This window comes from Leucopleurus acutus, assembly GCF_964270905.1.
Source record: "Leucopleurus acutus genome assembly, chromosome: 20".
Lineage (NCBI taxonomy): Eukaryota > Metazoa > Chordata > Mammalia > Artiodactyla > Delphinidae > Leucopleurus > Leucopleurus acutus.
In genome coordinates this window covers 39,131,375-39,144,130 of record NC_139162.1, presented here as the reverse complement: position 1 = coordinate 39,144,130, position 12,756 = coordinate 39,131,375, and the positions used below count along the sequence as shown (strand labels likewise).

At 37.3% G+C, this 12,756-nt stretch overlaps 1 protein-coding gene across 1 annotated transcript in view; it reads right to left on the bottom strand.

Annotated features, from left to right (window-relative positions):
• Nucleotides 1-12,539, bottom strand: part of URI1 (URI1 prefoldin like chaperone) — a 67,527-nt gene extending 54,988 nt beyond the window's left edge. Inside the window, exon 1 of the mRNA XM_082862072.1 lies at nt 12,100-12,539. Coding sequence (XP_082718198.1) covers nt 12,100-12,204 — 105 coding nt within the window. The 5' untranslated portion in view covers nt 12,205-12,539. The remainder of the gene's footprint in view (nt 1-12,099) is intronic.
• Nucleotides 12,540-12,756: the final 217 nt, after the last annotated feature.

Below are 12,756 nucleotides of genomic sequence, written 5' to 3'. Positions count from 1 at the left end.
GTTCTTTGGGAAAAAGCACTCATTTTCAATAACTTTAATATTACTCGGTTCATAAAATCAGGAAATCAAAGGATAAGGAATAATGGCCAAATGCATACATTAAATGGGTTACTGTTTGCTATACTGTATTAGGATTTCTAGAACAAATGAACAAACGAAAGAAAGGAAGGAGGAAAGAAGTTTTTTTAAACAAACACATTTAGGGTACTGTCCCCCAAAACATGTCGTTATCTTAAGGTAGAGTAAATAAGTAGGGAGTACCCTGAAATGAACCTAGAAAGAGATGAGCCCAACAACACAAGGGTCTCAAATCACATTTTAATGACCCTGGATTTCACTCTTAAGTACAATGGGAAGCCACCAAAGGATTATAAGCAGTAGAGAGAGGGACAAAATTATGTAATTCAATTTACATTGCCAGAAAAAGAAAGACAACTCTGGAAAAAAGGTAGAAGGGGAGCAAGAGTGGAACCACCAAGACCAGCCTCCAAGTAAAACATGGTAACTTGAAAATGGCTGTGGAGATGACAAGAAATAGCCAATTCAAGGAACTCAAAACACTGGTCTCTAGTTTTTGAACATCGAGTCCTCTTACCTCTTTTTATTTAATGCTGTAGACTAAATTGAAAGTTAGAACCAATTCTTCAAAAAGGTAATTATATATGGCTTATAAAGCTAAACCAGTTTACCTTCTGACCACTAAACCACCTTGAGGACTTCACCTGAAGTCACTTCACAAATGAGAAACATACGCACAGAGTGATTCACTGCAACATTATTAGTACTATCAAAAAACTGAAAACCACCAAAATGCCCATTAATAAGATACCAGATGAATACCTGATAATATACTTGAGTACTATGCAACCACAAAATATGATGAGAAAGATCTCTGTGAACCAAAGACTCCCAGATGTATCATTTAATGAGAAAATCGAGGGGAAAATATTATATGCTACCTTTTGTATAAGAAGGTGGAGGGGAGATAAGACAGCATATTTTAGTATTTATTTTTCAAGAAATACAGGAAGGATAAACTAGAAATTAATGTAAAGATTACTGATAGGGGTAGGTAGGAGCAGGGACAGGAATGAAGTACCTCACTATACCTTTTGATATAGTTGTGATTTTAAACAATGCAAATGTTTTACAGACCCAAAGTCAAACTGATAAAAAAGCAAACACTAAAATTCAATACAAATATCAAATCCAAAATATAACTGCACAGAAAAAAAATAATAATTCAAGTAACTTTTGAGATCATTACCTAACTGCATACCCCAAGGGGGTTAATTCTGCAAGAACAAATTGAACAGCAATGAAATCATGAACTTCACTCATAGGTTTGCTGTTGGCAGTGGTATCAATGTAGTAATTCTAAAACTATTTTGTGTATACTGTGGAATAAAGGAAACGAATAAATACAGATGTTGTTGAGAACAAGGTTTCATTACAGAAAAAGGGAGATTCAAATATAGATGGGGGTAGTTGAAGAAGAATTTTGTGGTAATGGATTTGAATGCAAAGTATCAGGATCCACTGAACCCAATTTTAGTTTTTAGTTTGTTTTTGAACAGTTCTAACTATTTGCAAAGGATTGATATTTCATGACTTCTATTCTCTGAGATAATGCAAAGAATAAAGAGAAAATTTACTTACTTAAAAAAAAGGCTAAAACTCATTCTATCTTGCAATTATATATGAGTACATTGAACCTTTTCATAAGCCTAAGACACATTATAGGATCCTACTGATTATATAATCCCTGCATCTTGTTTCATCACCCTAATAATGATTTCATGATTATTCATCAATTTTCCCAAACTATGCTTAAATAAAACTAAATAACAAGTAATTGAGGAATCATGGAATCATCTAGAAGGAATATGCTATCAATAGTAAAAATCATTCTTCAGTTTTCTTACTGCATTGACCAAAGTACTGCATCATCTTTCAAAAAAGTGTAAAAGACTGAAGAAGACACCATCTTTGTAGTCTGATTTTAGCTTTCAAACACAATTGACAATTCAGAAATTTTCATTTTCTGTCCATAATGGGAAGGAGAAGAAAAGTGACAGAGAAAGACACTTCACAATTGTTAAACAAATTAAACTATGAATAAAAATGATAGCAGCTCTCTTCACCAGCACAGTCCAATAGAACTTTCTTTGATGATAGTAATCTTCAAAGTCAACACTGTCCAATGCAATAGCCAATGGCCATATGTGGCTATTGAGCACTTGAAATGTGGCTATTATGACTGAGATACTTAACTTTTTTTAATTTTACTTAATTAGAATTTTAAACTTAATAGCCACACGTAGTTAGTGGCCACCATTTTGGATAGCACAACTAGATACAGATGATGGTGAAAATATTAATATAAATTAAATCTTAGATTATGAGTCTTCAGATGACAATTATCCTAGGTGAATTTTCTCAAAACTCAACAATCAATGAGTAATAAACAAAATTAACTCAAAGTTGATTAAAGACCTAAAAATAAGAGCTAAAACCATAAAACTCTCAGAAGAAAACCTAGGTGTAAATCTTCATGAACTTGGATTTGGCAATGGGTTCCTACATATGACACCAAAAGCAGGAGCAAAAAAAAGGAAAAAATAGATAAACTGGACTTCATCAAAATTTTAAAACTTGGGACTTCCCTGGTGGCGCAGTGGTTAAGAATCCGCCTGCCAATGCAGGAGACATAGGTTCAAGCCCTGGTCCAGGAAGATCCCACATGCCACGAAGCAACTAAGCCCGTGCGCCACAACTACTGAGCCTACACTCTAGAGCCCGTGAGCCACAACGACTGAAGCCCATGCGCCTAGAACCCGTGCTCCACAACAAGAGAAGCCACCGCAATGAGAAGCCCACGCACCACAACGAACAGTAGCCCCCACTCACAACAACTAGAGAAAGCCCACGCACAGCAATGAAGACCCAACGCAGCCAAAAAGTAAAATAAAATAAAATTTTTTTAAAAATTTATAAACTTTTGTGCATGAAAGGACATTATCATTAAAGTGAAAAGATAGCATACAGTATGGGAGAAAATATTTGTAAATCATACATCTGAAAAGGGTTTAAATACCTAGAATAAATAAAGAACAACTACAACTCAACAACAAAAAGATGACCCAATTTAAAAATAAGCAAAGGACTTAAATAGACAAACTTAAATTGACATTTCTCCAAAGAAAATACAAAAATGGCCAATAAACACATGAAAAGGGACTTCCCTGGTGGTCCAGTGGGTAAGACTCTGTGCTCCCAATGCAAGGGTCCAGAGTTCAATCCCTGGTCAGGGAACTAGATCCCGTATGCATGCCACAACTAAAGATCCCACATGCCCCACAAAGATCCCACGTACTGCAACTAAGACCCAGCACAGCCCCCAAAACCAAAAACAAACAAAAAACACACACATGAAAAGATGCTCAACATCCTTTTTCATTAGAGAAATGCAAATCAAAATCACAATAGGTCAATGACATTAACACCTATTAGGATAGCTCTATTCCAAAAAAAAAAAAAGAAAAGTGTTGACAAGGACGTGGAGAAATTGGAAACCTCATACATTGCTGGTGGGAATGTAAAACTGTGCCAACTGCTGTGGAAAACAGTTTGGCAGTTCCTCAAAAAGTTAAACACAGTATTACCTTATGACTCAGCAATTCCACTCCTGGGTATATATCCCAAAGAACTGAAAACAGGGACTGTAACAGATAACTCATACACCATCGTTCATAGCCACATTATTCCAAGAGTAAAAAAGTGGAAACAATCCATGTATTCATCAACATTTGAATGGATAAACAAAATGTGGTATATGCATACAATGGAATATTATTCAGCCATAAAAAGGAGTAAAGTTGTAATACATGCCACAACACAGATGAACCTTGAAAACATTAAGCCAGTCACGAAAGGACAAGTACTGTATGATTCTACATCTATGAAGTATCTAGAATTGGCAAATTCACATAGAAAGAAAGTAGATTAGAGATTACCAGGGGCTCAAGGGAGGGGAGAATTGGGCACTAGGTCTCAGTTCCCCATCTGTGAAATCAGAAGTTGGACTAAAACACTGGTTAAGTTTAGTTTAGTTCCTTGGACCACTTCCCTGGCGGCTACTGAAAGTGGGTGCAAGGAACAGAAATACTCATCCCCCTCCCAGCCCCTCCACACATGCAACTTCTCCCTCAATAACGCAGAGTAATTTAGCTTTCATCTGTTTTACATATTGGGTTTTTGAATAAGGTTTTATTTTAATGAAGAAAGCTCTGTGCCTTAAAAAAAAAAAAGTTTGACTACCAGTAGTTTCTATGGTCTTTAAATCTAAATATTCTTAAGAGTTTGGTTAATTTAGCTAATTGATACAAGTTACCCTCACTCCATCCTGTTAAAAAAGAGTCTCAATAATTTGTTTCATTAGAAACAAAAAAAGATTTTTACCAGTATTATGTACCTATATTTTGACAAATAAGTGCTATATAAAAAAGTTGACCCAAAAAGTTTTAAAAAAAAGCAGTTAAAAGTAAATAGCTTTACAAATTATTGTAGAAATAATACCAAAGATGGTTAAAATTCTCATTGAGGAAAAACTAAAACATGTCCAAAGGTATAAAAGCTCTTCCCTTGCAAGAAACAGAAATAAAGCCTGAAGACCCAGTTTGGTTTTGCTGCTGAAAAATGTACAAAATAACTTAGAAAAACCAGTTGAGGTCAAACGTTGTGAGCCCACTACTTGTACCTGCCTACTCTTGATCTGGGGAAAACTGATAACCATAGAGCAAGGCAGATCTGATGGTAGGACAGCCAAGAGTTCTCCATCTGTGAGTCCATCCTAACCTTCAAGTAAAAGTGATGGTTCCATCACAGTGAATGTAATTAATCTCACTGAACTGTACACTTAAAACTGATTAAAACAGGGGCTTCCCTGGTGGCGCAGTGGTTCAGAGTCCGCCTGCCAATGCAGGGCACGGGTTCATGCTCCGGTCCAGGAAGATCCCACACACCACAGAGCGGCTGGGGCCATGAACCATGGACACTGAGCCTGCGCGTCCAGAGCCTGTGCTCCGCAACAGGAGAGGCCACAACAGTGAGGCTCGCGTACCGCAAAAAAAAAAAATAATTTTTATTTTATACATATTTTATCATAGTAAATAAAGATTGCTGGAAAAAAAGATCTCTAAATTCTATTTTTTTCCACTCCTACAAGTTTTTTGGCTTCTTGAGGACAGAGATTAGGGAGGAAAACCCTGAAGCACTGGAAATGAGTTTTGAAAGCAGGAATTATGTAAATGGTTTATGTTTGTACCTCCCTAAGTTCTAGAACAGACCATGCCAACCAGGAAGAGAACTACATATATTTGAATATAGCAGATGTTGAATAAAGGGGGACTGACTTGAAGGTGGAGAAAAAAAGAATCAATAAAGGAACAATATACTTCTAAGAACAAAAAAAAAAAGTAAGGTATTCTCACCCACTTAGTCATTCAACAAGAAAAACTTCATATGTAACAGTGTGCAACAAGAACTTGGACATTTTTCTAAAAAGACATGTGGCAATATTCTTAAATCTCTTATGATCTTTGTGCACCAAACTTTACTTAATACAAAGAAGACTGCTGTGTTTAAATTCTTATTAAAATAGCCAATAAAAATGGGTTTCACTATCCCTTATCCTTACTTCTGTACATTACTTGTAAAAATTACTTTAAAAAATAAAAATTAAAAAGATCCCTTGGACCTTGATGGTAAATGGTGATGACTATTTTTCCTGGTATACTGAAGGTTAATACATTTCTTAGCACTGTCCACTGAAAGGGCCTTGATGCAATAATATCCCAGTGGCAATGAGCACAACTTGGGCCCAGATCTAGGTTTCTCAGCATTTCTCATTAAAAAGAACCAGGGCTCTTTGAAGAAATAGTCAATTTCAGAACTAAGACAAGAAAGCTACAAGGTAAGCCTGGACATCTTGTGCCAAAAAAAAAAAGGTAATGACCAAAGGATAATGAGAAATGCCAAAAGGATGCAGGAGTCAGCTTGAAGGGGCTCCCACTGGCCAAATTTAGGACAATTCAAGCATCAAAAGGAAAAATGAAAAATTATAACACACTGAATTAAAAAACAAATAAAAAGGGTCTACACTAATACTAAAAGGGGGGAAAGGGCTCCTCTTTACAGAAAAATGCCAGCTATAAACATAGGTGGTTAGAAACTACTAATTTGCAAATACCAATATAATAATTGATTCAGGCAAGGATCATCCACGGTAAAGGGCTGTTGGGGAACAGGATATTTACAATGTCTTCAAGTATTTAGTAAGTACTTTTAAAGTTCTTATTCCTTACACAAGGGAACAGGTACCTAAGGTGAAGAGATATCGCAGGTACTACCTTAAACAAGTAACTAACAACACCAATAATAGAATAAAGTAACACTGTATGTCTCCTGCTGTGATAAAATAGGAAGTCATTATCAACTATGTATTATTCTTGCCAAAAATGATTATTTAATTCTGTTTCTTCACGAGTACATTCATCAGACATCTCTAAATCGTGGGCATTCTATAAGTAAACTTGTAAACTCTTCAAAAATACCAATTTCATAAAGACAAAAGAATGTAGAGGGATTGTTTCAGATGAAAGGAAATTAAAGAGGTAAGACGCTAAATGCAGCCTGTGATTGGATCTTGGATTGAAAAATGTTATAAAGAACACTTTTAGAAAAACTGAGGAAATCTGAATATGCTAAATAATATTATTGTGTGTCAATGTTCATTTCTTGGGTGAAAAAAAAAGATATGATTATGTAGAAGAATGACCTTGCTCCAAAATGATATGTGCTTAAGTATTAGGACATGATAATATCTGCAATTTACTTTCAAATCGTTCTACAAGGAAAAAAAGAAAAGAAAATACAGATAGAGAAAGAAAAGGCAAATGAGACAAAATACGACTGATGACCCAAACTATTCTTTAAACTTTTCTGTTGTTTTACAATTTTTGAAAATAAAAAGCTGCTACTTTAAAAAAAAGAAAGAAAGAAAGAAAAACTGCCTTAGGGCAGACTAAAAAGATCTAGACTCACTAATCTGGAGATGAAGGCAAGAATGATACAAGCTAAAAGATTTTAAAACCCAATCTGACAACATTAGGAGAACAAAATCAAACAGTTATGATCACAGCTTAGACCCCGTGCACCTTCTTCTCCCTTTCCCCATCAGTGTTTTGGAACTATTCTTGTCTTATACTCCAATCTGGAGAGGCCCAACACAATGAATATTGATTTTCTCCCCTTGAAATACTGTATTATAATGTTTACTAATAAAAGACTAAAACCAAAGTTGTTTCTTCTCATGGCACATGACTGGCATGATAATAATCACTAACAACAACCAAAACAAACTGTTTTAAAATAAAATATAACTCACAAGTTATGAGTTCTGAAAACCCATTTAGCTACAAAATGTATCTTTGGCTGTAAGCAAATATTCTTATGACTCTGCCTTTCTTAAAAATGATAAAAGAACTACATTAGAAAGATCAAATACACATTCTTCAATAAACTACTTATAACTACTCAATTTAGAAAAAGCATTTTATTTTACAAAAAAAAATGCAAATAGCCAATAAATACTTGAAAAGGTTATCAACCTCATTCATTAGTTATTATTAGAATGGCTAACAAATATGAAAAGGACAGACAGTACCAAGTGGTGATGAGGACGTGGAATAGCTGGAACTTTCACCACTGCTGATAGGAATGTAAACTGGCATAAGCACTTTGAAAAACAAGCATTGTAAGTAAAATTGAAGACACAAATACTCCATAAGAAAGTTCGGGGCAAAAACTAGAAACAACCTAAACTGTTCACCTGAAAAATTAAAGAGAGTTAATGAAGACTCTAACATCAAATTTATAAATGTCTATCACAATGCCTGGCACACAAAAAAATTTATTCTATACAATGCAATCCCATCATTCCTCCCTTCATTCATGACAAATGGATTCTTGTCATTTAAGATTGGTATGATTCTCAAAACACATTTCAATGGTTTCTCACCTCACAAAAATAAAAACCAAAATCTTCAACAATGATCTAGTACAGCTCCTTACCTATCACAAACCATCTGTCATTTTAAATATGCCTATTCCACATCTTTACCACTAGAATGTGATCCCTGTGAAAACAAAGACTTTATTTTGTTCACTACTGCATCTTCAGCAGAAGAAGACATTAAGTAGGTACAATCTGGCAGGTAGCAGGTACTCAATAAATATCTGCTGAAAAATTATATGCTTGGATTCTGGGCTTGGAAAGAAGAACAATACCTGTGGTATGGAGTACACGACTGACAGTTTCCTAAGCTATGTGCAGTTTATCATAAGAAATATGCAAACCAAAGTTAAATTAGCTGTTCTGCTTTATAAAAATTTGAAATATTTACTCTTAATGCATTTAATTCCCCAGGTTCTATATCAAGAAAGTATAAGTTATTCCAAAATTCCAAATTACACGAGCCACTCAGTTATAATTATAATAAACTAAATAATAACATTATCCTCATGAATTCTCCAAAGTTACCATGATCCTGCAAATAAACCTAGGAAAACAATACTATATACCACTTTTTCACTATACTATATAGCAGAATCTCAATAATTCTGTTAAAGATAATAGTGTCTGGAGATATAAAACTCGGATAGAAACATCACCTTAGCCAAGAAACCAGTATTTCAATAATGCAATTCAAAGACAGATCCAGATTTAACAAGTATGAGGAAACTTCCCTAGAACAGCCCAAGACACTCCACTGCAGCCCTAGGTTTAACTTTTACGGCACAGATCAGTCCAGAGAGGCTTCTAAGTAGATTCCATTTTTTCCACCAAATACTTTACTCCTATTGGCAAAAACAGATTTAGTTAAAAGAAAAGAGGGGGAAAAAAAGGTGATCCAAGTTCCCTCTTGTCCCTGTATCTTTGGATAGAGAATTAACAATAAACAACATCTCCAGGGAAAAAAGAAAAGGAAACCACCTGGGGAACAGGTATCTGAATAAATTGTACCTATCCGCTCTGGAATAAGAAACAAACCTGCCTAACTGGTGTTCAAACCAGCCAAGAGTAATCTGTCAGGAGCAGAAAATATTTAGCAATTAAAGATACAACATCCCATCTTTTATTAAAATTAATTAGGTTTTATCAATAGCCTTTCTTGAAAAAAAAAATCCCATTCAATTCACTCACTTTTAGGTAAAATAAAAAGTGAAATTGTATGCTTTTAAAACATTTAGTGGTGCATTTTCCTATATAAACTGTGTGAATATTTATATACATATAATCATGACTAACCACACCACATAGTGTTCTACAATTTTTAATGACTGCACAAAATCTCCTCACACCAACCCCCTTATGTTGAATTTTTAGCTTTTTCATTATTATAAACAAACCTGCAGGGAACCTTTCTGTACATGTCATTTTGCTAGATTAAAAAAAAAAAGAAATAAACAGAAGTTTTAACCAAAAAATCTTTTTTTGAAAATGTCAGCATTAATGCCAAAAATGAGAACAATATTCAAATATTTGATCCTGTCCATTTACTACAGATTTTGTCATTTACTTAAGCTGTGGATCTTTCATGCCCCCCTCCTTTGTCTTTTTCCTTAGGTTACTAATTTTTTTTCCTTGTTATTCAGTGCTCCAAAGGATAAACAAGGAAAAAAACAGAGAGAGGGACCAAGATGAAACGTGTTACACTCCTTATCTGAACTAAAAAGAAAAATATTGATGAGCAACATTTAAACCACTTTACCTAGCAGCCATTCTTAAGGTTCCCAGAGAAAATAATGCCCTGAACCTAAGGTATCCATTGCATATAAAGAATTCACTTCTCTCCTCTGCATCTAGAGCCTACTAGCTAGCTACCATCCTAGGGAAAACTGAAAAAATAGTCATTCAAATAATTTTCGTCAGGATTTAATTCTCTCACAGAACCCTGGTAGGGAAAGGCAAGTCCTAAAACACATTTAATTAGACTTATATAAAGAAATACTAACTGCTATACTATAAAACTCCTATGACATTTTTTTCCTTTTCCTTCCAAGAATGTCCCAACACTTCCACTTATTAGAGTTCACTGTACTCCTACAGCTGCTGGGTTGGTTTTAAAGCCTAAAGTCCCTCACAAAAATCTGACTGATTTATTTATTTATTTATTTACTATTTACTAGATAAAGTTTTCCTATACTGAACTATAATTAAAGGATAGCTATCTAACCAGTTTATCTTGTAGCCTCAAGGGTCTCTCCTGTCCACTGAAGCAGATCCGTTAAAATACAGTCTAGTCCATTTACTGAGGGACTTTATCATGAACTAGGAATGATTTTACATACCCATGACAGACATACACACGCTTATTTTATGTGCCAAAATAACATTAACACAGCACAGAAAAGTAATTTGGTACTATACTCAATGTCTACTGAAAACTGTCATCCAGGTTCCCATAGGACTGTAACTGAGAAGGCAGTTTTCAAATGCAACTGGATACCATACCAGAAAGCTGTTCAGAGCACCCCCAAACCGTATCCTTTGTATTTCAGACACACTAACATCAGAATAAAACCAAGGATTTCTCTTTTTAACATGCCAAATAGGAGAAAACATATCAAGTCAGCAGTATGCAAACATCATACTATGAAGGAGAGAGTTAATTCCTCTACAGAAAGAAAGACAATGGGAACACCATCTTCTGAGGGTCTGTTTCACATTTTCTAAAAGACTAAAAAATGTAAATAGTTTTCGCCAAAAATGAACAAATTGGTTTCATGAAGGGCTGTCTTTTCTTCTTTCTTTATTCTTCTCGTAAAGAAAAAAAAAAAACAGTCTTACAATTTAAACGCACCGAACTTGAATTTTTAAACCCCCAACTTGAAGAAAGCCAAGTTTAAAACCCAACCATTGTATATGGTATTAGAAAAAAAAAATGGCTCTCAGAAAGGGAAATCCAACGCACAAAATAATTTAGAACAACCAGAACAAAGTAGGAAAGGTTCCCACAATCCATCCTAACAGGTTATTTCCAAGCAAACCAGGATTTAAGTTCTATAAAAAGTTCCTTATCTAGCTAAACTGGGTATGTTTGTATATCTATGTAAGTAGTCATTTTTATACAGAAATGCTCAATAGAAAAAGTTAGGAATTCCCAGTGTTTATAGTTTTTAAACAACTTCCTAACCTTTATAATCATGATACTCTCAATATGACACATTTTAAGTAAATGAAACGTTGCCTTTCAAACTAAGAATTTCAAAGATAGTGAGAAACAAATGATACAGAATCCAAAGGGAAAAAAATCTCAGATTAAACAATAACACTGTATTTCTTAGACTGGTATACTTGTTCATATACAATCCCATTAGGAAATACAAAACTTTCTTTCCTCTTCACTGGTAGATTAAAACTCATTTATATAATTGAAGTTAAAATGTAATAAAACAGCATTCTATCATGACAAATACTAAACCAAAGCTGAAACTGCACATGAAGCGTTAGCGTTACAAACCTAGTAAAACTTTTAAGTGCAATCAGATAAACAGCAACAAAGAGTATACATTTTACCAACGATGAGGTAACAAGCTAAAAAAAAAAATAAGGTGAACTATTCATTCACAGCATGTCCTTCACTGAGAATATTCCCACGCACTGCTGTACGCATTAAGATTAAAAACTCACTTTCATACACAAGTTAAACAGATTATCGCATCTCTTTTCCCCAACCCTCCCCTCCCTTCGAAGGTCAAAGTGCTCCAGACAAGACAACGAAAGCACGTGACAAAAGTTTCCCCAACACGCTTTCCAGGCCTGGAGGCTATGCTCCTCCCCCGTTCCGGGTCCGGGGTGAGCTAGGCCGGGACCAAAGGGCTTGCGGCCCACCGAGGGCAGGACGGGGTCGGCGGGGACGAGCGGGGGTCAGCCCCCAGGCCCGTGGAGGGGGAACGGGGCGCCGAGGACGCGCCTGGGCGAGGGCGCCTCCCGAGACCGCTGGCGGAAGCGCGGGACGGAGCGCGGCCTGTTACCTTTTCCTGCTCCTCGCGGAGCCGCGCCACCTCTGGGGCGCGCAGCGGCGCCGCGGCCGAAGCCGAGGCCGAGGCGTGGGGCCCGGGGTCGGGCGGGGCCTCCATGGCGGGGCGCCGGGGCCTCAGCGGGGCGAACGAGTCCTAAACAAGTGTTTATGAAGGCGGCGTGGCCGGCGGCTGCCCAGCGCCCGCGTGCTCGCCCTCATGCACTGCGCGCCCCGCGCTGAGGAGGCCGCGCCCCACTTCTCTGCTACCGCGGCGGCAGCTGCTCGCGTCCGGGCTGCCCGCGGCCACATCTCACACGCTCATGCCGCCCGCCGCCGCCGGCGCCCCCGCCGCCGCGGGCTCGGAGCAACAGGCCGGCCGTTAAAGGCGAGAAGCCCCGATCCGGTGACTGGGCCGAGCCAGGCGTCCTGTGGCGGCCGCTCCTCCTCCGCACCTCCCCCGTAGGCCCCGCCCCTCGCCCCGCCCAGCGCGGCACGCTGGGAAGCGCACGCAGCCTCCGCCCTTCGTCACGCCCCCGGTGATCGCGTGGCGCAGGAGCGGCGCGGCGGCTGCTGTCTTATCTGGAGGCTAAGCTGACCTGTAGCCCTTTGGAAACTCATTCTGGGGAAGATCGACGGTCAGTTCACGGAGATGAGCCCTGTCTTAGCCTTG